This window comes from Hydra vulgaris, chromosome 13 (assembly GCF_038396675.1).
Source record: "Hydra vulgaris chromosome 13, alternate assembly HydraT2T_AEP".
Taxonomy (NCBI): Eukaryota; Metazoa; Cnidaria; class Hydrozoa; order Anthoathecata; family Hydridae; genus Hydra; species Hydra vulgaris.
Window position 1 is genome coordinate 10,962,501 of NC_088932.1, and position 26,763 is coordinate 10,989,263.

General features: G+C 25.9%; 2 protein-coding genes across 2 annotated transcripts in view; both read right to left on the reverse strand.

Annotated features, from left to right (window-relative positions):
- The window catches only part of LOC136089310 (neural cell adhesion molecule 1-like), a 62,179-nt gene extending 42,764 nt beyond the window's left edge, over positions 1-19,415 (reverse strand). The window contains exons 1-3 of the mRNA XM_065815254.1: positions 19,337-19,415; positions 18,430-18,609; positions 260-382 (exon numbers count right to left, since the gene is read on the reverse strand). Of these exons, the coding sequence (XP_065671326.1) occupies positions 260-382; positions 18,430-18,609; positions 19,337-19,391 (358 nt within the window). The 5' untranslated portion in view covers positions 19,392-19,415. The remainder of the gene's footprint in view (positions 1-259; positions 383-18,429; positions 18,610-19,336) is intronic.
- Positions 19,416-19,975: 560 nt separating this feature from the next.
- Positions 19,976-22,824, reverse strand: LOC136089635 (uncharacterized). The gene is made up of 3 exons (XM_065815686.1): positions 21,919-22,824; positions 21,198-21,813; positions 19,976-21,018 (listed from the first exon to the last, which is right to left on the reverse strand). Exons 1-3 carry the CDS (start codon positions 22,822-22,824, stop codon positions 19,976-19,978), a joined length of 2,565 nt encoding a protein of 854 aa, XP_065671758.1.
- Between the last annotated feature and the right edge of the window lie 3,939 nt (positions 22,825-26,763).

A 26,763-nucleotide genomic window follows, 5' to 3' on the forward strand; every position in this document is an offset into this window, starting at 1 on the left:
AAACAAAAATTACAAATAAGATTGTCTCAAGAAATAAATTATAAAGAAATACAGTTTCGATGGCTGAACTGTAAAATAAACAAGCTCTTGTCTTTGAATTAAAAAAATGTTTGAACCTTTGAATCATAAACACTCTAGTCACATGCTCGGCATGGGCATATTTTATAACCAAAAGTGTGCAAAATTTATTATAACAGTGTCAATCTAAATCTGCAAGTGTTGGTGTTTTGAGTGTGTTTATAAATACAAATTTGATTACCTGATAGTATAAATACATCCATCTGATAATCACTGTTAGGTGTTGAACAATACAATATGTTATGATTATATAGATCCTTAGCCTGAATAACAGATATGCTTAATTCAACTATTGTCTTTGAACCTAAATAAATAAAATTTATATATCCAAAACTAATAAATTTCGGTCAGAGGAAGCTACTAAAGTAAAATTCTTAGTTATTTTATCATTATTTTCATTAAAGTCATAAGTCAAAATGAATACAATATATATATAGATATATATATATATATATATATATATATATATATATATATATATATATATATATATATATATATATATATATATATATATATATATATATATATATATATACATACAGGGCTTGTGATGAAGAAAGTCGTCAAGTGTGTTATATCACGCTCATAAAATTAGAATATGTTTTTATCGAGCGTGATTATGTGCACTCAAGATAACGCCAGCGAGCGCGATCATGAAAATTGCTGAAGGCAATGCTCATAAAAAGCTTTTAATTTTTTATATCTTTTTTTATTTGTTACATAATTCTTTCGTCAAAAAATGTTTGAATTAGTATCACACTCATGAAACTACTTCAACGAAGTAGATTTTTATCAGGGATGCAGAGTCCCAAAAGGACTCCGGCTATATATCTCTATTTTTTCCAAGTCTGTAGTGTCCAGAAGCTCTAAACATGATTATTGACTTATGATCTGCTATAAGAAAAAAGTTCATGAGATTTAATGACTTGAAACTTATTGTTTTTAAGCCCGGAGTCCTGGAGTCCCAGAGTCCTTACCGCTATTATACCTACGGACTCCAGGTTCAAAAAACAATTGTTTCTCTAACCTAAAAGTCTTAATTTTTTTCCTATTAGTAGTCCATAAACTTATCTATATTTTTAGAGCTCCTGGATACCAAAAACTAGGATAAAGTAATCTTTTTGTGACTTTCAAATCCGGAGTCCTTTTTGGGACTCCGCATCCCTGATTTTTATACTTCCAAACTTCTTGTATATTGTCAGATCGCGATTTTATTTTTAACTATTTGTTATAAAAAAATAATATCAAACAAAAACCCAACTTCTTATTGATTTAGTATTGAAGTATAATTTAGTGACTTTGTTTTGCTTCGTTGTTTTGATATATGTATTTTAAAATGTTACGCTGTAAACTTAATTAATGATTAATGGTTTTTATATTTCTTGATATTTTTTATTTAAACTAATTATTTAATTTTTTTCTAAAATTTCTTTTTTAAATTACGTTTTTTTATCTTAAAAAAATAACACAAGAATAATTTGAAATAATAATAAATAAGAATAATAACTTTCTATTTAATAAATATTGACATCATTACTTTGTTTCCTTTTCAAATGTCCTTGATGGCAAACATTCTAAACAACAGAATTGTTTTAAATTTGAGTTAAAATAAATAATAGTTAATAAAAAACCTATACTATGAACAAAAACTAATTTTAAAAATTACTCTATAATTAATATTTATTTTTATTATAAACGATGTGTGGAATATTACAAACAATAAATCAAATAAATCTTACTTGATATTTTCACAAGCTTTTTATATTTTATATCAGTGCTTTGATACTAGAATATCTTTAATAAAAAATCTATTTTAAATATTTAATGAAAATAAAAAAATAATCCTGAACTATTGGACGAGCATTATTGTATACGCTCATTATTAGCTGAACGAGCGTTGTTTATCGCGCCTAGAACGTTTGAAAATACTATTTACGGGCTCGTTTTACAAGCGGAGCGCGATCACGCTCGCTTCATCACAAGCCCTGTACATACACATATATATCATGCTCATACACAGCTGAAGATTTTATATGAAAGGCCTTCTGTGTTAGAGAAAAAAATTTTTTAAACATTTGTCAAAATTTAAATAATAAATATATTTTACTCATCTTAGTTTGAATAGTTTTTCTTTTGTTACCTGGAACATTTACTCATATTTGTTAAAAATTTTTTTGGCTAAACATATATATATATATATATATATATATATATATATATATATATATATATATATATATATATATATATATATATATATATATATATATATCGTTAATAGTCACTAATTTCAATAATGGAACGTGCATGTGGAAACACAATGTGAACTTAAAAATAACACCAAAATTAACTTGGTCAATCATTAAACAAGCCCCCGCCCACAGCAACGTAACAAAAAAATGCTTGCTTTGCCTTCATGAAAAACTTTGCATAATATCATACAAAGGTACGCAAAAATTATTAAATAAAAAAAAAAAAATTATTTCTAAGTGCCGTCACGAAAACAAGTTCTTGCTTGACAACCACGAGCCCAAAGATTAAAAAACCAAACCACGCTCGCAAATAGTTATAGTTTTATAATTGTTTTTGAACGCTACGATGTTTATTAAGTATATTTTTTAACGAAAAAAACAATGTATTTTTTACCTGATGATTGCTAAACGCATGAAACTTTTAGTAGTAAAAATTATGTAGTTATTTTTATTTAATCTCGTCAAAAAATCAATTATATAGCTCTGATATCATTCATCGAGCACTCTTGCTGAATATATGCTCACAGCAAAATTAAACTTATATATATATATATATATATATATATATATATATATATATATATATATATATATATATATATATATATATATATATATATATACATGCATATACAGCGGTGGCCAAAAATTAAAGACCACTCATTTTTTAGTTGATTTCTTAATCTTTAAATTAAAATTAAGAAGATTTTAATTGACATAATAAATTTTTTTTTTAAATATCTTGTTAATTAAAACATACGGATTAAAGTGGTATAATTTTTTTAATCCAATTCTAATTAAATAGCGTTTAACTTATTAAAAAACTGATGAGTACTTATAAATTTTCTTTAAATAAATTAGACAAAATTTAACGACCACTTTCAAATCTCTAATTTGTACTTATTAAAAATAATAATCCATTATTTTTTTAACTGTCTTAATTGCTTATTACGTTGGCTATAAAACAAAATGTCGAAACTTGAGTTATGATATCAAATAAACATTTATTTTTTGAATTGCAATAAGGATATAAAAATATTGCAAAAATGCGTGCAAAGATCGAAGAAAAAGACAGATACGCGGCTCTTGTATTAAAAGAAGAAGGCTATAGCATCAGACAAATAGCAGAAAAGCTCGGAAGGTCTCACTCTTGCATTATTAATATAATTCAACAATACAAAAAGACCCGGTCAATTAATGATCGTCATAGGACTGGACGCAATAAAATTTCAAATGACCGTGATGTTCGCTCGTTAGTGAGATTAATGAAAGAAAACAGACAAGCATCATCTACAGACTTGTCGACGAAATGGACACTGTCAAATGGTCTGAAAGCAAGCCCTAAAACTGTGCAAAGGGTCCTCCACAATTTAAATTATTTATGGCTTGCTGCTGCAAAAAAACCATGCTTAAATAAAAAACAAAAATTTGCCAGGAAAGAGTGGTGCAAACTACATAAAAATTGGTCAACAGATCAGTGGAGCCGTGTGGTCTTTAGTGATGAAATGAACGTTGAGGTAGACAACAGAAAAGGTCGCGTAATGTTGCGTAGACTTCCAAGCAAACGGTTCGATGAATCATGCATTTTGAAACGAACAAAACAAGGCAGTGGTTCAATAGGCATTTGGGCCTGTATGAGTGCCTGTGGAGTTGGCATTTATTATTTATTCGATGGTAGACTCAACAAAGAAAGGTACATCGAAATTTTGGAAAACTCGCTTATTCCTAGCATTGAATTATGGCAGTTGCAAGATGGATTTATTTTCCAGCAAGATAATGCGCCGAGTCATAAAGCGCATCTTGTTAGCGATTGGTTCAATTCTAATAAAATTCAAGTGCTTCCATGGCCTGCCAATAGTCCAGACTTGAATCCAATAGAGAATTTATAGTCATGGCTTGATCACAAGCTTGGTAAAGAACAACTTTACAATTTAGAAGATTTGAAATCTTCTATCTCTCATCGTTTGAAAAATGTGCCTGATGAAGTAATCAAAACTTTAATGAATTCAATGCCAGAACGAGTACAAGAGTGCTTGAAAACAAATGGAGGAACAACACGTTTCTAAATTATTTTTTTATTGCTTTTTGAAATATTTTTGAAACTGGTCTTAAAATTTTGTCCAATTTTATTCCTATTTATATTTTTTACTAGTCAGTTTTTTATTTTTTAACATTTTGTAAAAAAATTATAAATGGCCAACTACTCTACATTCACACTTAATTAAGCTACCCATCTCAAGCCCTTAAGCATATCTCTCTCTATTAATAATAGATAGATTACAAAATTCATCGGATAAAAAATTATTAAACTCATCAAAATTAAAATATGAAGAAGCATTCAAAAAAAACGGTTTTAAAAACTTTAATTTAAAGTACAATCCAAAAAAATTGGACACCCCCAAAAAAAATTATATAATTTGTTTTAACCCACCTTACAATAAAAGCATATCTACCTATGTCAGCCAAAATTTTTTTGCAATTAACAGATAAGCATTTCCCATCTTCAAACCCATTTTATAAACTATTAAGACAAAACACCATAAAGGTTTTATTTTCTTTTCTTTCAACATCTTCACTCCCAACAAGGCTGCAATCAACCACTATTAGAGTTGGAAGTTAGTGGAATAGAAAAGATGAAACTTATAGAGCTTTTAAGATAAAAATTAACAGACAACTTTAAAGATTGCAAATTATATAAATCAGGAAAATAAAATAAAGGAAGCAAATTCCGATGGACTGATGTTCGAGAAAAAAAATTACTATTTTAAAGTTTGTATTTTTGGAGCACTTAGGAACAGTCATGGGAAAAGAATGAGACTTAATTGAATAATGGGTAACACAAGAATGAATTTTAGTAGATGGCACAAGAAATGCTAGCTCTTTAGAGCAGTGCCCATTGTAGTATTTATAGGAGAAAAAAAAGAGGAGCAACATTAAGACGATGCGATAATTATGTTTACAAAGCATTTTTGTACCATGTATAAATGAGAAAGGGCTTCATTGGAAGATCTGCCCCAGATATCGCAAAAGTATTCCATAGTAATCCAGCCGGATTTGAGATTTATAGAGATAGAGAATAGAATCCGGAGTAAGAAAGTGGCAAGCATGATAAAGAGATGCAACCTAAGCAGATGGTAATTGTCCCCTCCAAGAAATCATAGTGTTGACTTCTTATCAAGACAAGTATAAATGTAGTATCATCAGCTAACAATGCCACCTAAGATGTGAGATTTTTTGGTAGATCGTTAGTGAAAATTAAAAAAAGTATAGGGCCAAGAATAGAACCTAGAGGAACCACTGAAGTTACAGGGTATGAAGAAGAGTTCTATCCATAGAGGACCACTTTTATATTACGATTGGTAAGAAGGGATTCAATAATCTTAAAGATTTTACTTTATACACCATAAGAAGAGAGCTTATGGAGAAAGCATACCAAACTTTATCAAAAGCTTTGAAATTTCAATGGCCTTAGCCTCTCCACACCTATCTAATGCACAATAAAACCTATCAGTTATTATCATTAACAAATTGGCAGTAAAACAAGAAGATCCAAAACCAATATTGATGATCAGAAAGTAAGTTATTAGATTCAAGATGAGAGATTGAATGTTTGTTAATTAAAGACTCAAAAACCTTGCTTATGATAGTAAGAAGGTCAATGGAAGGAATGGGAATCAAATGGGAAGGAAGATAGACGAGTCAGATCACTCTCAATAATTTTTGAAAAAAGAATAACAGATCCTGCTTTCCAGCAGGCTGGAAATAAAGACTCTAATAAGCACATCTTAAATAGTTTTGAAAGTATAGATGACAGTTCCAAAGAATGAGAAGTTCTTAGCAAACAATTCAGCTTTGTCTTTAGGTGAGGCAACAAAATCTGAACCATAGAAGAGTGATGGAGTAACAAATTCACACTTGTTATAGACACTGTTAAAGATTCTCCAGAAGTCTTGAGAGTCTAATTTTTGAAATTATATATTAAATTTAGTGACCTGGGCTTTGATATTAGACAAAACCTTTTAGCAATGGTTTCTAGCAGTAGTAAACAGACGTCTGTTTGCTGGAGAATTGTTTTGCTGATAGATATGAAAGTAATGGTTTTGCTTGAAAATTGCAACAGCACAATGAGAGGTAAACCATGGAGAAGAGTGAGACTTGACCTGGAATCGTCAAGAGAAAAAAAGGATTCCATGCCGCCTGAATCTAAGAGCTTATATAAAAAGCACATTTGTCAGCAGGAAGGCGAAAGATTTCTACCCAAGAGCCATCACAAAGAAAATCACAGAATGGTTTCCCGTTAGCTTCAAAGTAGTTAAAAAAAGGTACAATGATAAGGGGATTTTAATGATGAAAAAGAATGAGTAGTTTTAGAGAGATCAAACTGCGATCAGAAGCACCTAAGGTGCTTGTGGAGAAACCTAAGGGTAAATGTGGAGAAATCTAAGGGTGAATGTGGGGGATATATATATATATATATATATATATATATATATATATATATATATATATATATATATATATATATATATATATATATATATGAATATATATCTTATACTGCTGAGTTAAGTGAACAGTGCAACATCATACTGAAATAGCCTGCTGCCGGGGGATCCAGTACATATATCAATGGACAAATAGTTTGACTCACAGTGGTGTGCTGCTATATCAACTGAGGGTTTGGCATGATGGCAGCAATCTTTTCATTCATTATTCTTTGTTTTTTTCTTCTTTTTCTAAAAAAGCTGTGTCAATTTAGATATGCAAAAAAAGTGAGCAAATGCTCATATAAATATGCTATAGTAGATATATATATATATATATATATATATATAATATATATATATATATATATATATATATATATATATATATATATATATTTGTATTCTGTTGTGACCTCAGGTGGGGTGCTTGATCACCCGCAAGTTACTTTGTATGCATGCTTGCGTTTAGTAACCAGAAACTTCTTGTATGTTTATTTCATAATTAGTTTTGATAATCAGTAACATTGATTATTAATAATTTCATTGAAAACAAAAACCATAAACTGAAAAAAGAAAATAAATCTTAACCTAAGAGATATTAAAGAAAAGTAAAAAGTAAGCTATAAGTTAAATTTATCTTTTTAAATTTAAAAGTTTTTCGCTTGGTAGATTTGCGTAAAGATAACAGTTTTGAAGTTAATTATTTTTAACTCATTGGACATATATTATAAACTGAAATTTTTAATAATTTTATCACCCAATGGGTTTGTAGCCTACCATTTTATGTAAATTTTTTTGATATAAACAACTTACTAAAATACAAGATTTTTCACTTTTTATTTTTTTATTTTACTGTTTTTGTTATCTCATTTTTAGGATGCCTGTTAATTCCATCAACGAACTTTGATATAGTGAGGGAAAAAAACAGATTATATGTCCCAAAAATGAAACAAAAATATTTGAGAATTATATACAATTTATTTGAGAATTATATACAACAATATAAAAAACAAACCATTTCAATTCAAAGTAAATAAAAAATAATATTATACATGAATTATTGATAACTATATAATAAACTATGCCTAGGGCCTGTATATCTGTAACCAGGTATGTACTTAGGGCCGCCAAATAACAAGAGCTGGCCCTGCATGGCACAATGCTTCATTTAAGGTTTTTCATCTGAAAAAATAGCGGTCAGTGTGCTGATACATTAATTGATTAAAATTTCAATTACATTGAAACATTAAAAGTAACATTAAGGGAACAGTTTCATACAAGCATTCAATTTTATAAGCATCTTTTAAAAAGATACAGCGAGGTTCTTTCAGTTAATTTCTTCTGTAATAACATAATTGCCCAATAACTTTTATTACTTTTTAATAAATCTTTTATTTTAGTAAGTAGTTTATAACAAACGACATTTAATTTTTTACACAGGACTCAATTAAACTTTTTATAAAGTTTCAAACAAAATGTCTGATTAAAACTTGCTTTGGTTCGGACAAAGTCAGTCTTCTATTTAGCCAGCGCTTTTGCGTTCGCCCGCAAAAATTTTGACAAGTGCATAAAAAAGCATTTGCCAAAAAAAATAAAAGCGTTTTATTTTAAATTGCAACAAAACTTTTTTGTTCATTTGTTCAACTTTTATAAAAAATGGCTTTTTTTTACCAGTTTTATTTTTAAATTATTTTATATAGTATTTATTCAAAGCATTATTTTTTTTTTTTTTTTTTAAAGGAGTATGTCCAACTTACATGAAATTTTGGCCCTTTTTTTTTTTTTTGTTTAAAAATCATAATTAAGCTTAAGGATGTTAGAAAACTATTTTTTACAACGTGAAAATAATTTTGAGCCCCCTTCCCCCTCTTCGCCCCTCCCCCAATTTTTTTTTTTTTCCTCCTTTAAAACTTATAATTACGCTCAAGGATATTAGAAAAGTACTTTTTATAACTTAAAAATAATTTTAACCCACCCTCCCCCCTCAAAAAAAATAAAAATTTAAGGCAATTTTTTATTTACAAAAAAATTGAAAAAAAGACTTTTAACTTTTCAATACGCACTTGTGGCTAATAGAATCGATATGGTATGGTTAAATTCCACATTTTAAAACGATATAAAAGGAATTAGAACAACAGTTAACTACCCCGCAACTATTTTAATTGAGCTTAAATAATAAAGTTTAAAACACTAATGGTTTTTTTATTTCATTTTTATATTTCCTTAATAAAAAGTTTTGCAATTTTTATTTTTTATTTCATCTGAATTAAATCCTTTAAAGATTTTTATTATAACTACTGAAAATTAAAAAAATTATATAATAATATTACAAAATGGTATTAAATAATCTTAGAAATAGATATTGTTGTGTTTGTAAAAAAAGAGGTGAAAGTATTGGCTCAAAAAAAGTTTTTGAAATTAAAAATGAAAATATGATAGATAAAGTTGTATATCATTTTAAACTTGATCGAATAAATCTTATACATGATCAGATAATGTGTTACAAGCACTTAAAATCTTTGAATAAGCCGGGTTTTTTCTTGATAAAAATATAAATGTCATTTCTAACAATACACTTGTTGAAGATAATTCTAATGATGAGTCAAATCCTAATATTGTTCTTGAAAACTATGATCATTTCGATTCTAGGAGTACTGATAAGGGTTCTGAAGAGTTCGAGAATGTCGATGACAACGATGACAATGATTATTGCAATAAATCTATTGAAAAGAAAAAGATCAATATAGAAATCGATAGAATTTCAAATTCACATGGTTACTGTTTTATTTGTAAATCTGAATCTGGTTCGACTCCATTTAGTAAAATATCAAATGAAGGGATAATTGATGTTTTTATTAAAACAAATATATTTATACCTATTGATAGTAGGTGTTGTAAGTTTCATTTGACAGACAGTAAGTGGCTTAAAGATGAATATTTAAATAATATTTCATCTTTCAAAAACTCCGTAAACTTAAATAAAACAATGATACAAGATTTATTTAAAAGTTTTCGGTCTAGAGATTCAAAAACTGCATCTATATTTGCAAAATTTAGCGAAATAAATAACGTAACAACTGAGTTTTGTTTCCAAAATACCGGTTTTACCAAAGATGAATTTTTATATTTGGTAAGTGAATTAAAAACAATTAAAAACTCTTTCAAACCTTCGAAAGAGCAAGCTCTTGCCGTTTATCTCTTTTGGTTAAAGACTGGTCTTGATCAAAATTCAATTGCGTGTTATTTTGGTTTGTCGTGTCGGTCAAAGGTTCAAAAGTATTGCCATCAGATAAGAACCTCACTTAGTGCTGATTTTGTTGAAAAGAATTTAGGAGCAAAATCACGATCACGAAAAGATTGGCTCTTAAATAACACAGACATGATCAAAGATTTGTTTGACTTAAAAGAAGAACAGCTAGCAATTATAGCCGATGGTACTTATCTATTCTGTGAAAAAAGTTCTAATAATACTTTACAACAAAAACTGTACAGTGGGCAAAAAAAAAAACATTTAGTTAAGCCTTTTGTTGTATGCACTGCAAATGGTTTTATTATTGATGTTTATGGACCTTTTGCTGCAACTATGAATGACGCAACTATATTAAGTAATATTTTAAAAACCAAAAACGATATAAGAGAACTAGTTGAGCCCAATGATTTATTCATTTTAGATAGAGGTTTTAGAGATATCGTTGATGAATTGAAAACTACATATAAAGTGTTTACGAAGATGCCAACTTGTTCTAAAAGTCAGTTAACTAGTTTACAAGTGAACCATACTAGGTTTGTTACAAAATGCAGATGGGTTATCGAGGCTGTTAATGGTACATTTAAACAATCTTTTAAATCTTTGGAAAAAACAAGGAATACAATGCTTCCTCATATAATGACTGATGTTAGAATAGCTGCCTCTTTGATTAACTGTTTTCATGTAAAATATATATCCAATAAAAAAGACGGTAAAGATATTGCAATTCTAATGAAAAATAAAATTAATTTCAAAAATGATTTGGAATAATATATTTTGAACACAAAAAATAAAAGTAAAAAGCATTTTGAACCAATCGACGCGTTAGATTTAAACGATTTCCCAAAGTTTTCTATAGATGATATGCGAAAATACATCACATTTGGTAGCTATCAAATAAAGCAAAGTTACAGTTATCTAGCAGAACATTTAAATAAAAATGGAAAATAAATTATAAAAATATTCAACAAATTCAAAATTATAAATTGATTTCCGCTGAAATTCAGTCAAGACATTCAAACGCGACTAAGTATAGGTTATATATTAAATACTTGCCAAATATCGATAGTCCAGAATCAGTATTGTCTTGGGCATGCGGGTGTTTTTCTGGTTTAAGAACTTGTGGTTGTTGTAGTCACATTGCTAGCATTATACTTTATTTGTGTTGTGGAAAGTATTTAGAAAAACTTCCTAATCCAGGCTCAAGGCTTATGTTTTTTTTACAAAGTGAAAATGAATCAGAATGCGAATCTGAAAAAGAAACATTAGAGATAAATGAAACTATGAAACGAGATATATCAACGAGTTTAATACAATCGAAAGCTAAATCTAACGTAGAATTGAATATAATTGATTCTGAATTAAGTATTTCACTATTGAATAAGAAATCTGCAAAAATAATTAATGAAACAAACTTTAGATCTTTTTCAAAGCATTTACCAAAATGGGGCGGCTGTATTTTGTTAAATAAAGATGATTTTAAAATGGATACAGATTATTTTTTGCTGTGTCAATTATACCGAAATATTATCATTCAGAACACTTGCACAATTGATTATTTTTTGTTGGCTATTTGGTGCTCATCTTTATTGTCACAAAATATCATAAGTGTATTAGAAGAGAATAAAAAAGATATCAAAATATATAATCACATACTCGATATACTTTCTCTCATTGAAACTTGTGAATGGGATAGAGTAAAAACTATATGGATTCTTCTTGTTATGAGACTAAAACCAAATGATTCTTTAACTTTCAGTACTCTTGATACAGAATGCAATGCGTTTATTCGTTTTTTAATACATTTTCAGACAATTCAGTTTAATTGTTCAACCTGTAACAAAACGATTTGTCCAAACATTAATGAGTTTATCTTAATTAAAAACGCAGAGAAAGTAACATATTTAAATATCAAGTTGAATGAATTGTGTAAAATCTGCTCTAATGATTCTACTGCAAAGTTTTTATTTCACCCATTTTGTTTATTTGTAGAGGTGTTCCAAGAAGATGAAGATGAACTAAATATAAATGATATCCCATTATCATTTATAATTGATAAACGTTGTTTCAATTTTATGTTGCACAATATTTAATAATGAAACAAGCCACTATAGATCAATATTTTTATTAAATAGTGAATTTTATTTGGTAGATGATTTAAGCAATTCTATCATCAAAAAACTACCAAAAATGTATAATATAAAAACTATTTTTTATTATTTGGCTTAAATATATAAAATTACAATAATTTTTCTTGTTTTTTGATTTTTTTTTTTTTTTTAATTTTTGGCCAAAAAATATTTTTACCAGATACCAGATTTACCAGAAAACTATGACGCCAAGCTGATCGGGTTTAGATTTTTTGGCTGGTAATCCGTAAGACACTAACAATACGTTGATGTAAAAATCTAAACACGATCGGCTTGGCGTGATTATGGGCCAAAAGGCATAAAAGTAGTACAGACTCCTTTAAATAGCAGAAAAAAAAGAATTTTTTAAATCGCGCAGGCTAATTTAAAAATGATCATCCTGCCAGCGCTTGTTCATGCGCTGGCATTAAATTTCAAACGGAGAAGACTGCAAAGTCTTATCAAAGTTTTAATATAATTTTTACCGTTTTATGGAACCGAGTAATGCAATCAAAATCTTTTTTATTTTATTCAATATATTTAACGTTAGTTAAGTGAAGTTGTAGTTTCTTTCCATATTTTTTAGAATATTTTATTGCAGATTTTTGTTTTTTAATAAAATAGTTTAAATTTAATATTGTATGTTTTTTTAGATAGACTTAAATTTTTACGCTGTAACTGACAACGCATATAATTTTTTTTACTTTACAGTTTGACAACAGCTGTTTTGATGTTTTAACAATTCAAATGCATTAAAAAAATTGTTATGTTACAAATAACTTTTTATTGTTGATCTTTTTTAAAGTTTTTCTTTTAAGGCAAGACTTTAAATAAAATCAAAAATTAATTATGATGATTATTTAAAATAAACGCATTATACAGGCTTGGTTGGGAAGCGGGAGCAATCGCTCTCGATAACTGACCACGGGAATGATATTTAGTTGCGAAAAACTGGCCAGATTTTTTAGTCATTTTGAGAACATTTCAAATAACAAAAAAAAAGCGCAAAAAAGATTAATTGGACCGATGAGAGACAATTACATAAAAAAAAAAACTAGAAAAGAAAATAACTTCTAACTAATAATTTTTATTTATATACTCGTGTCTTATTTCCAGTGATGGATTAAGGAGGGTTGGGATTAAAGGGGGCTATAGCCCAGGGCCCCAGAATGTTACGGGCCCGAAATAGTCAAAAGATTATCATTTTTACGCTCTAGCACATAAAAAGGCCTCTAATACAAAAATAGCCCCCAGTCCCAAAAAGTCTAACAAGATTCTAATAAAACTAACGCTAGCTTTAGTTTTATTTAAGCTAAATTATGTTATAAATAAAAGTTAATTTTTTAAATAACAATTTAATGTTTCGCGTGAAAATTTTAACACATTTGAAGCAATTTTTCTTAGATAAACAAATCAAATAATTAAATCATTGAGTTACTGTATCAACTAAAAAGGTTAAAAATAATTTATGAGGAGGAAGCGGAACTGATTCACAATATTGCTGATAATGTTTAGTGAGTGGGGTTTTTAATTTTAATTAGTATTTAAAACAGAAAAAAGTAACCTTAAGTATAACAAGTTTGTAAGAATGACAACTGAAGCTAAAATATTTAGAGCTAGTAAACCAATATCTAAGAACTTCAAAACTTTCCTTTATATTTAATAACTTTCTATATATATATATATATATATATATATATATATATATATATATATATATATATATATATATATATATATATATATATATATATATATATATATATATACATATATATATATACATATATATATACATATATATATATACATATATATATACATATATATATATATATATATACATATATATATATACATATATATATATATATATATACATATATATACATATATATATATATACCAGGCCTTGTTACGAGATTTCGCTGCGTAGCGAAAACGCGCAACGCATTTTTAAGTTACTCAACTCATCAAATATATTTTGCAAATATAACCTAAATTTTATTTTGAAAAAAATATTTTTTTCATGAAACGTAAAATAATGTTTGTTTATGATTTTTATGTTTATTTTCTTATGATTTTGGTTTTTGGTTATTTTATTAACTGTTAATAAATTTTTTCTTCTTTAATATGTGAACTCATTTTAATGTTTTTAAACAAGAAAGAGTTTTTTTTTGTTGTTTATCAGTTACAGATAACATATTCGTGATCATAATTTATTTTCATTAATTAAACGTCGTTAAAACTTTACGTTATTGAATTAACAATAAACAAAATATCTTATTAATAAAATATTTACATCAAAATGAATCGTGCATTTTTTAAACTATTATGACTAAAAATAAATTTTATATTTAAAAAAATTTATATATTTAATTCCTTAAGATAAAACTTAAAACACTTAATTTTTTTTAACTAATTTTTAACAACAACAAAAAAATTATTCAACAAACTGTTTCTTTAACAAAAAATCTATCAGTTTACAATTGCGGTTAAATGCTTTTACTTACGACTTTATTTCTTCTGAATTAACGTCACGTTAACGACAATCAAAAGATAATTTAAATATTCTAAAAGATATAAGTTTTTGCGTAGCGCAAAACTGCTGAACGCGTAGGCAAATCGCCTTTTCGCAAGCAAAATGCGAGCTGCGTAATGCTTCTTAACAAGGCCTGATATACATATATATATATATATATATATATATATATATATATATATAATATATATATATATATATATAAATATATATATATATATATATACACATATATAAATACAAATATAAATATAAATATAAATATATATATATATATATATATATATATATATATATATATATATATATATATATATATATATATATATATATATATATATATATATATATATTATATATATATGTCCAAATAACAAACACCTATTTGACTTTTTTAAAAAGATTTATCAAATAATGTGATGTCATTAGAAATTTAGTTAAATTTTTTTGCAGCATTTCTTTAAAAAAAAGTAACAACACTATGTCTAAATGTAACGGCTTTTTTTTTTCAAGTGAAATTTTAAGCAATATGCCTAAAAGTCAAATTTTGAGCAACTTGATTACATGGAAACATGTAAAAAAACAACTATCTATTTTACAAATTATAAAAATTTTATGAAAAACTTTAAAACTGATTAAAAAAACTATACTTTTAAATTGTATTCATATGTAACAACTTGCATTAACAATTTTAAGTTTTAATTTAATTGTACTTAAAGAGCATTTAAGTAAACTTAAAAATTGATATATATATATATATATATATTAGATATATATATATATATATATATATATATATATGTATATATATATATATATATATATATATATATATATATATATATATATATATATATATATATATATATATATATATATATATATATATGTATATATATATATATATTTATATATAGATATATATATATATGTATATATATATTTATATATATATATATATATATAGTATATAATATATATATATATTTATATGTATATATATATATATGTATATATATATATATATGTGTTATATATATATATATATATATATATATATATATATATATATATATATATATATATATATATATAATATATATATATATATATATATATATATATATATATATATATATATATATATATATATAGGGCGAGTTACTTCATATGGATGTTTATGTTTAGTAACCAGAAACTTCTTTTATGTTAATTTTATAATTAGTTTTGATAAATTCGTTGTTTATTAACAATTTCATTGAAAACGCAATTATTGTTGAAAGTCTTTTTGTTTACAAAATAGATCGTAAAAATTGCTTTAAAAGATTACAATAGAATAAAAAACAGATACACAAAATTACATTTACTTGAAAAATACGTACTTTTTAAAGAAAAATAAGAATATACTAATAAAAATTAATAATACATAATAAACATTCAAAAATTTTGACAATTAAAAAAATATATATTTAAAACATTTATTTTTGTAAACAAATAATAACAGTTTTAAAGATTTACGGCTTTACAGATGTGGGTCCGAGAATGAGCCATAGTATTAAAGTAATAGTTTGTTTGATATCCTTATAACAATTATTGCTAGAAATATATACACAACAAATTTCTAATAATACAATTTTTAAAACAATTCAACAGAAAACTAAAGAACTTTATTTCGCTTAGTCAGCGTATTTTTTGAACCAATAGAATTTGTTTGTTCGTAGATTTGGCAGGTTTTTAGTGTTTGCGAATATTCTTTTAATTCTTTCGCACCAAGAATTTTGAGAACATTCAAGTTTATATATGTTTCCATGTATGTCCGTAAAACAAAAACTTTTTTTTGGACATACATAAACTTAAATTTTCTAAAAACGACTACAAAATCTGGACAGCTCTTTGCAACTAAATATTATTTCCATGGTCAGTAATTAAGAGCAATCGCTTCCGCTTCCAGACCAAGCCTGATTATGTGTAAATTAAGTGTTATATTAAATTTTTTAGTAGGTATGTACTTTTTATGATAAACTTAAACATTTGAAACTATTTTTCCATGTCTTTCTAAAAATCTATTAAAAGATTATTTTTTTTAAGTTCCTTTACATTATGAATAAGTTAAATTAAATTTTCCCATGATTTAATTGCTTTATTATTTTTCTATTTTTACTAAGAATTGTTTAAAATTTGTTTTTTTTAAACTTGACTTACTAATTAAAGCATGAAACGAATAAAAATTACGATTTTAAAAAAACTATGTTATTTTTTTAAACAATTTTTTTTGAAACATTTTGAAAAAAATCTTTATACAACTTAAAAATATTATATATTTTTCTTTCCAATAATTTAATTCCACTTTCAGAATTTAATTTCCGTCGGCCAAAATGCCCGATTACTTGTAAATTGATCGGACAAACTGAGGTTTAAGCTGGACCAATGTCCAATGTCCGACTGTTAAATTGAGCCCTGTCAAATAAAATGGTGTGCTATAAACCCCACATCAGCCAATTCATTCTTGCTCTAACTTACTACAACAAAATTATTAAAAACTTTATTTATAAATAAGTTTGGAATAATTAACTTCAAAACTGTGATCTTCACACAAGTCTATCAACCAAAAAACTTTTAAATTTTTAAAAATATAAATTTGGTTTATAGATTACTTTTTACTTTTGTTTATATTCTCTTAGGTTGAGATTTATTTTCTTTTTTCAGTTAATGGTTTTTGTTTTCATATTTACTTCGTTTACTTTCACTTTTTAAATGCCATTTTTAAAAATGCATGAAAATTATCTTTCTATTTTAAAAGCCATGGACATGTCAGCAAAACAAAAGTATTACATACATGGTCATATAAAGACCTGCGATCGCACGCCTTCCTGTGAAAGACTGAGTATGTGTTTTAAAATTAGAGGTGAACAAAATATATTCACATTTTGTCAACACAGATACACAATATTTTTTTATTTCCTTTTAATTATTATCATTATTATTTTCTTTTTTTTTATATGCATTTAAATTTTATTTATGAAATGAATTAGCAACTGATTTTTAAGGAATAGCAGTCATAGATAGTATACAGCCTAGTTGATTTTTATAGGATGGCATAAAGAGTGTATATTCGTCAAATAATAAACATCTATATAACCAATTAACAAACATGTCCTTTTTTAATTTAGTTTATTTTATTGAATTCCAACCCCTCTCTTCACCAAGACTCCAGGGGTCACAACAGTCAAAGAGATTACTTATTTTTTTAATTAATCATTTTTATTTGTAACTTTCTTTAACCATGAAAACACAAAACAGTTTGGGTTGTTAAAGAAAGCTTTTGGACAAATAAACAGGATGAGCAGGTTACTTCCAAAAACATTTTTGGATTTTATCCTTGAACCTCTTGGTCGTCAAAAGTTCTACCACTAGTCTACTACCAAAGATTTTAGAAAAGTTATTAAGTTTTACCAATCATATTCTAAATAGAACTAAGTTGATTTAGGTCATATCTTTGGTCAAATATAAAGTATTAAATAACTAAATAGTCTAAATAACTCATTTTTCAAACATGACTATTTTTTTCAGAAGTTTGCTCAAAATTAATTAAATAACTAATTTTTCAGCATAAATTATTAACTAATGACTTGATTTAAGATAAATAAAGAATTTTTACTTATATAAATAATTGTAAAACAAAATAGTTTACCATTATAAGTTGTTGTCACAACTATATGATTATCAGGAGTAGTTTTAATTTCCTGACCACCTGCTATAAATTTAGTCGATATATTAATTTTTCCAGTAGTATCTTCTGCAATGCATTTGATAAAAAATGTTGCATTTTCTACAGCAACTATCGGACTGCTTGGCTCAATATGAAATGTAACTAAAATAAAAGAATTTAAAATTAAAAAATCAAAATTAAGACCTTTAATTCTCAACTAAAACCAAATGGTACAAGTTTTAGTTGAGAAATATTGTCATTAACAAGTGCAGGTTGCTGCACTTGTTAATGATTACATTTTGTTAATAATTATTTTCTTAGAGAGAAAATCAGCTGAAAAACAACTTCTTTTTATTGAAAAAAATTAATACTGGTAACTAATACAAATTATTTGGCAAATGTCTTTCCTATCAAAATTGGAAAAAATCAATCTGACCACACATTTATTTTTATATATAATATGAAAATATTATAGTTCCTTTTGAAGAAAAAAAGCACTACTAAAATTTTGATCTCAAAAAAAAACATTTTTAATGCATAGAGGTTCATATAGTTTTACAAAAAAAAAAACACCATTTATAATAAATTATTATAACTCTATTAAACTGCTAAGCAGCTAAACTTTTGGCTATACATATTTAGAATCAAAAAAAGGTATCAGTTTGATAAAGTTTTTTAGGAAAAAGTTAAAAACATTACATTTTAATTTTTACAACTTGTATCTATTAATTCTATATGAGTATATTTTACTTTTAATCTTAATAATTTAAAAAATGTCTTCAAACAACTTTTTTTAAAAAAAAAAATCATGTCAAGCACACTAATCAGTAACATTACATTTAAAAAAGTATATTAGGAATAAAATCAGGTAAAAGTTATTTCTACATACCCTCTGCAATTAAACACTTCACATAATAAAGAAAACACAAAGTTATCAAAATCATTATTAATTCTCAAATTTTTTATCTAAAAAAAAAAATTTTTTTCACAGATAAAATTTAAGTTTCCATTAATACATTTTATACTATTGGAATAATAAATTTTAGATATGTTTAACACATTGAAGTATGATGGTTTATAATATATATATAATATAAATATATATATATATATATATCTATATATATATATATATATATATATATATATTATATATATATATATATATATATATATATAGCGCCGTACTATCGCAAGTGCAACAAGTGCAATCGTACTAGGCCCCCTATTAAATAAATTAGAAAAACTTCTCCAATACCATAAATTACTACGAATTAAAAGAAAAAATTTTTTTTTTTAGTTTCTGCACAGGGCCCCCAAAAGTTACAGCACGGCGCTGTAATATATATATATTACTATATATATATACATATATATATATGTATATATATATATATATATGAATACATATATATATATATATATATATATATATATATATATATATATGTTAGTTAGTTAGTAGAAAACGCTGTAACTGGCAGAGCCAGTGAGTGTGTTATCAGGCACACTTTGACAGCTGAATTGATCAATTGCTGCTCATCCAACAATCAATTGCTGCTTTAAAGCTGTTGACTGAAGGCGATTTAACAACTTCTTCTGGCAGAGAGTTCCATACATTCGCTACTCGATTAAAAAAGAAGTTTTCTCTGTGCTTATGTTTTGTCATTTCCTTGAAATATTTAAAGCAGTGACCTCTCGTATGATTATTAACTATTGGAAAACGATTGCATTTTTCTAATATGTCAATATTGTTCATAATTTTATACATTTGTATTGGATCTCCTCTTTGTCTCCTTTCCACTAGAGTAGTTAGGTTTAATTTTTCAAGTCTTTTTGTATAGGAAAGATTTCTGATTGATGATACTAGTTTAGTAGCTTTGTGCTGGATTTTTTCGATATAGTCACAATCAGATTTATAATATGGAGACCATACCGGAACTGCAAACTCTAGTAATGGGCGAATAAAAGTAACATAAAGCAAACGAAGTAATTTATAATCGAAACAGACAAATGACTTTTTGATACAAGCAAGCATTTGATTTGCTTTGTTAGAAGCATTCATCACTTGATTTTTCCATTTTAAATTTGCATTAAAAAGCACTCCAAGATCTCTTTCTGTATCTGACTCTTTCAGTTGAATACTGTTTAAATTATATAAATATTTTTTGTTATTATAACCATAATGCATAACTACACATTTTGGTATGTTAAATAAAAGAAGCCAAGTTTGAGACCATTTGTAGACAATATCTAGATCATTTTGAAGATTAGTAGCGCATTGTTCTGAAGATAACTGAGAAAGCACTTTTGTTTCATCGGCATATAGTTTGGTTACATTATGCAATTTTTTTGGAAGATCGTTAATGTATAAAGCAAATAAAAGTGCTGCAATTACAGACCCTTGCGGTACACCACTAAAAATATTAACCCAGTCAGAAATGATTTCACCTTGAACAACTCTTTGTCTTCTGTTTTCTAAAAAGGCTTTGATCCATTTAAGTATCAGACCATCAAAGCTGTATGCTTTTAGTTTGGCTAACAGTCTTTTGTGTGGAACGGTGTCAAAGGCTTTAGCAAAATCTCACAAAATTACATCAACTGGAATACCAACATCTAAGCTTGATGAAATTTGTCTATGCTTTCTAAAAGGTTGGTGGTACATGATTTGTTTCTAACGAAACCATGTTGCGCTTTTGCTAGTAGATTATTTTTATACAGGTACTCTTCCATTTTAGCTCTAATTATACTTTCCATAATTTTACATGGAATAGAAGTCAATGAAACTGGACGATAGTTGCTGGGAAGAGTCTTATCACCTTTTTTGAATAGAGGTGTTACATTCGCTGATTTAAATTGAACTGGAAGCTGACTATTAGTTAAAGATGCCCTAATAATTAATGTTAGAGGAATTGCAAATGCTTCTGCACAGTTTTTTAGAAGAAATGGATGCATATTATCAGGACCACATGCTTTATTTTGATTAAGATTTTTAAGTTTATCTAATATCATTTCGTAGCTGATATCATTTGTTTCTAGATCAACAAACTTTGAATGATTCTCGTTAAATTCAACTGTGAAATGTGGAAGTTCCCCTTCTTCTTCAATTACGAAAACATCTTGGAAACATTTATTGAGTAGATTAGCTATCTCTCTAGGTTCTTGAGTTAGATCACCATTAGTTGTTTTTAATGCTCTGATTGATTCTTTGATTAGTTGTTGGCTGTTCAGGTAATTATACAGAAGCTTCGGGTTTGTTTTGGATCTTTTAACTAAAACATTTTCATATGCAAGACGAGCTATTTTAATTTCTTTTTTCACTAACTTGCAAGTCAGTTTGTACTCTTTAGACAGAGTAAGATCTCTCTATATACAAGCACAATTCAGGTATCTAAGATTTTGCTTTTTTTTAATTAAAGTTTTAAGATCATTTTTGATCCATGGAGCAATTTGCTTTTTTATTCGAGATACGTCAAGCACTGGAATGAATTGATCACATGATACATTTGAAAAGTGAATTAGATTGTCATACATTTCCTGAACAGATAAAGTTTCAAACATCATTACCCAATCAATATTTGTAATAAAGTCAGAAATTTTATTGGTGTCAGCCTTTTTGTAATTAAATTTTAAGTAACTGTGCGATAAGTTATTAACCATACTTTTAATAATAAAATCAAAAAAGATGACCAAATGACCTTTATTTATGTTACCAAGGACAGATCTTGGGTCAATAGCGCAGATGCTTCCCGACTGAGTTGTGAAGATTAGATCAAGAGTGTTAATGGCAGAATTATTTGACATTTGAAATGTCGGAACATTAACATGTCGATACAGATAGGTTCTGGTAAGAGTTTCACTAAAGTTATGTTCAATACCATTTTCATTTTTAATGTTTGTAATGTATCCATTTGACCATACAATTGACGGGAAAATAAAGTCTCCTGTAATAAGTAAGTCTTTGTATCCTTTTATATCAATATAGTCTTTAGTCTTTTTAAAAACCAAATCCAAGTCGCTCATGTCAACAAAATCGTTGGGTCTGTAGATACAACCAACTAAATATTTATTGTTTTCAAGGTACACTGTAGCCCAGATTTGTTCAATTTTACTTAAGTTAAAAACAGCATCATTTAGCTCTAATGATTTAATAGTTTCCGAGATGCTTTTGAACCATGTTTCACTAACAGCTATGATTTGTGGACGGTAAGTGTCTACTAATACCTTAAATTCATCAAATTTATTTTCTAAAGAGGTCGCATTTAAATACATACATTTTAAAGCATTTAGTCCGTTTATAGGTAATGGCTGAAAAGATTCTGTTGAGTTAGTACTGTTGAGATTTAATTTTGACGATTTGATTTCCAGGAATGCCATATCGAAAGGGCGAGTCTTCAGCAAGTGTACTGTTTGCTTCGTTTCTTTCTTAAATCATAATCAAGAGTTCTTTGTGCTTCAGTTAAATCTGGACTTATGTAAATTGATTTGTAACCTTCTTTCTCTCTCAAATTTTTTGCTGCTAGAAGAAGTGGATTTCTTAACGAAACATCACTTAGTTCAACTATTATTGGACCTGGTTTAGTTGTATCTTTAGTATTCTGATTTCCATAATTGTGACTATCAAAAAAGCCGCTCAAAAATTATTCAAAACATTACAAACTCTATGACTGACCGTGTTGTCACTAATCATGCAACTGTTCAGCTAATAAATTCTTCATGGGGAAAAGTTTTAAATGAACTTAATTGTCACTTACACCCTCTTGAAACAATATCCAGCTCTTGCAGATCTGCATTAAAAATGATTGAAACACATAATGGAGTGCTGTTTGGGAAAGATTGTATCGCTGGTAATATAGTTTTACAATTGAATAAGATGCGATACAAAGATGGTAAAGGAGATCCTAAAGGTTTTAAAATCTTTTTAAATGAGATGAAACTTCCCAAAGGACTCATTCCCTGTTACAGAGGGAACAGATTGCATATTTTGTTTCATATATGTGGTATATTAATCCAGCACTACAACTTATTTATTAAATTTTTAAGTACCAGTACAGTTTCATGTGGAGGGCTACAAAGTAGTTTAAGAATAGACTTTATTAATGAAACAGCTAAAAAAGAAATGTGCGTCTTAGGGCTATTGGGAAAGACTTTACCAGGACCATGGATGACATTATTTTATCAGTCAGCTACAGGAAGTTTAAGTCATATTGAAGGGATAAAATTGGTTGAAGATGTTTTAAAAAATCTTTATCATGTAAAAGACAATCCTATATTGTTATTTAGCACAAAAGATTTGTTCGGAAATATAATTGAAAAATGATAAGATCTTTGAAGAAATAGCTTTGGTGTGCCCAAAAGACAAAGAAGTTGAACAAATGATTGTATCCTGTTTATCAGCTACTATTGCTGTTTTAGAAAGACAGTATAAAAGATATTTTAATTTAGAAGTATCAGAACAACTTATAAAAGAGACGCAGACAGCCAGGCTTCATAATATTGATCCAGAAGAAGTCATGGATATGTTCAGTGCTGCTGAACATCGTGCTCCTAACTCTACTTTATGTTTTTTGTCATCAAAATTAAGAGCAGTAAAAAATAATGTAAGTGATTACATTGACCAAGTAGATAAAAATGAGAAAATGAATGTTATCTACTGGGCAATAAACAAAGCCAGAAGAAAGAGAAAGTTAAATAAAAAAATATTTATGAAATAAAGCTTGAAATGATTGGTTGTAACATGTTGAAGAAGCAAAAAAAAGAGGATAAAAGTAGAAAAACATTAGTTCTTCAAATTCAAAACCTTAGTTTGTCAGATATTTCAACAAAATTTCAAGAACTAGAGTCTAAGCAATTATCAGACCTCTTCGATATGCTATCAGATACAATAGTTGGTAGAAACATTTGCCATTTATGGTTTAGTTCAGAAATGCAAGAAGAAGTTCTTTATTTTGGTAATCTTGTAAAAAAAAAATGGTGGTAAAAAATGGTAAGCAAGTTTATGTTGTAGCATACTGGAAAGATAATGAATCCTATGATAATGATGCAGGGGATTATGATATTTCAAAATACGAACTTGCTGCTGATATAATCTATGGAGACCTTATGTTATCCTGAAATATTTAAAAAAGGCTTTTTTCATAGCCACGTATCTTTTAAAAACATTATGCGGCTTTGAAGTTTTTGTAGTTTTAACTTTTATGAAATAAATGAATATAACTATCAGTTTGTGTTGACCCCTTTTTTTTTCTTTTACTGCATTTCTTTTACTACATATTTTGTTTTACCTAAAAACATAAACTTTTGAAAATTATTTACTTACACCACTAACCTTAACTACTTACCACACACCAACCCCCCTACCACCTACATACACCCTTAAATATACCCATTAATCTTTGCTACCCAGAGAAAATTAAATTTTCTTTAACTTTCTATTAATCACTTACTTATCAACAAATAAATTTTGAATCTCATTGACTTATGTTGTTAATCCACTTTTGGGTGGGTGTCAGAGGCGCTATTCCCCCCCCCCCCTGCGCCCCCGATCATTTGTATTTACTCCGACTACTTACAAAATGTTTCTTATTTTTTGCAGCTTTCAATTTATACCAAATTTATATAAATTGGATCATTTTTACGGAAGTTATGGTTAATTTAAGTTGATAATTACAAATTGCAGTCACAACATTATTTAACTTTCCCTATAAAAAATTTTGTGCCAAAAAAACTCATAACTTTCTTAAATGACGTCAAAAAATAAAAAATTTTGTATCATTTTTTTAGTTATTAAAAACAACTTCCAATGATATATATATATATATATATATATATATATATATATATATATATATATATATATATATATATATATATATATATATATATATATATATATATATATATATATATATATATATATATATATATATATATATATATATATATATATATATATATATATATATATATATATATATATATATATATATATATATATATATATATATATATATATATATATATATATATATATATATATATATATATATATATATATATATATATATATATATATATATATATATATATATATATATATATATATAATATATATATATATATATATATATATATATATATATATATATATATATATATATATATATATATATATATATATATATATATATATATATATATATATATATATATATATATATATATATATATATATATATATATATATATATATATATATATATATATATATATATATATATATATATATATATATATATATATATATATATATATATATATATATATATATATATATATATATATATATATATATATATATATATATATATATATATATATATATTATATATATATATATATATATATATATATATATATATATATATATATATATATATATATATATATATATATATATATATATATATATATATATTATATATATATATATATATATATATATTATATATATATATATATATATATATATATATATATATATATATATATATATATATATATAATATATATATATATATATATATATATATAATATATATATATATATATATATATATATATATATATATATATATATATATATATATATATAATATATATATATATATATATATATAATATATAATATATATATATATATATATATATTATATATATATATATATATATATATATAATATATATATATATATATATAATATATATATATATATATATATATATATATATAGTTATTTATGCTAACAAGCTGATAAAAATAGACATGTTTTTCTTTTTAAATTATATAATAAAGCAAATATTGACATTCGGGCAGCTTCGGGAAAAAAAAATTTGGGGTGTTTTCTGTAAACCAGAACGAGGCTTCTCAGAAATAATTGTTTTAACTCAATGTAACTAAATGTTTTTTAATTAAAAAACAATTGTTACATCCAAGAAAAAAACACAAGTTTAGAATTTCATTGTTTCATGGAGCTCTATTTCAAAAACACATAATGATCTGCAATTCGGAGTTCAGTTTTTAAAAACATCAGCTACATACTACTAAGGCTATGAACTAACTCGTTAAAAAAGCCGATAAATTTTAACAAATCCGATTGGCTGTTAGTGGTATAACTAATTCCATCAAATGATCTTTTTATTTAATATTTAATTTAAGCAAACAAGTAAATACGTAAATATAAGCAAAGTATTATAAATAACCAATATATATCTGATATAGAGGTTTTACAGAAGATATATCAATATATGCCCGTA

Coding starts and splice junctions, on each gene's coding strand:
- LOC136089635 (XM_065815686.1), bottom strand. CDS start 22,824: ATGGCATTCCTGGAAATCAAATCGTCAAAATTAAATCTCAACAGTACT. Junction 21,814..21,918: donor AATTCATTCCAGTGCTTGAC/GTATCTCGAATA, acceptor GCTTGTATATAG/AGAGATCTTACTCTGTCTAA. Junction 21,019..21,197: donor TCCATGTAAAATTATGGAAA/GTATAATTAGAG, acceptor ATTTTGCTAAAG/CCTTTGACACCGTTCCACAC.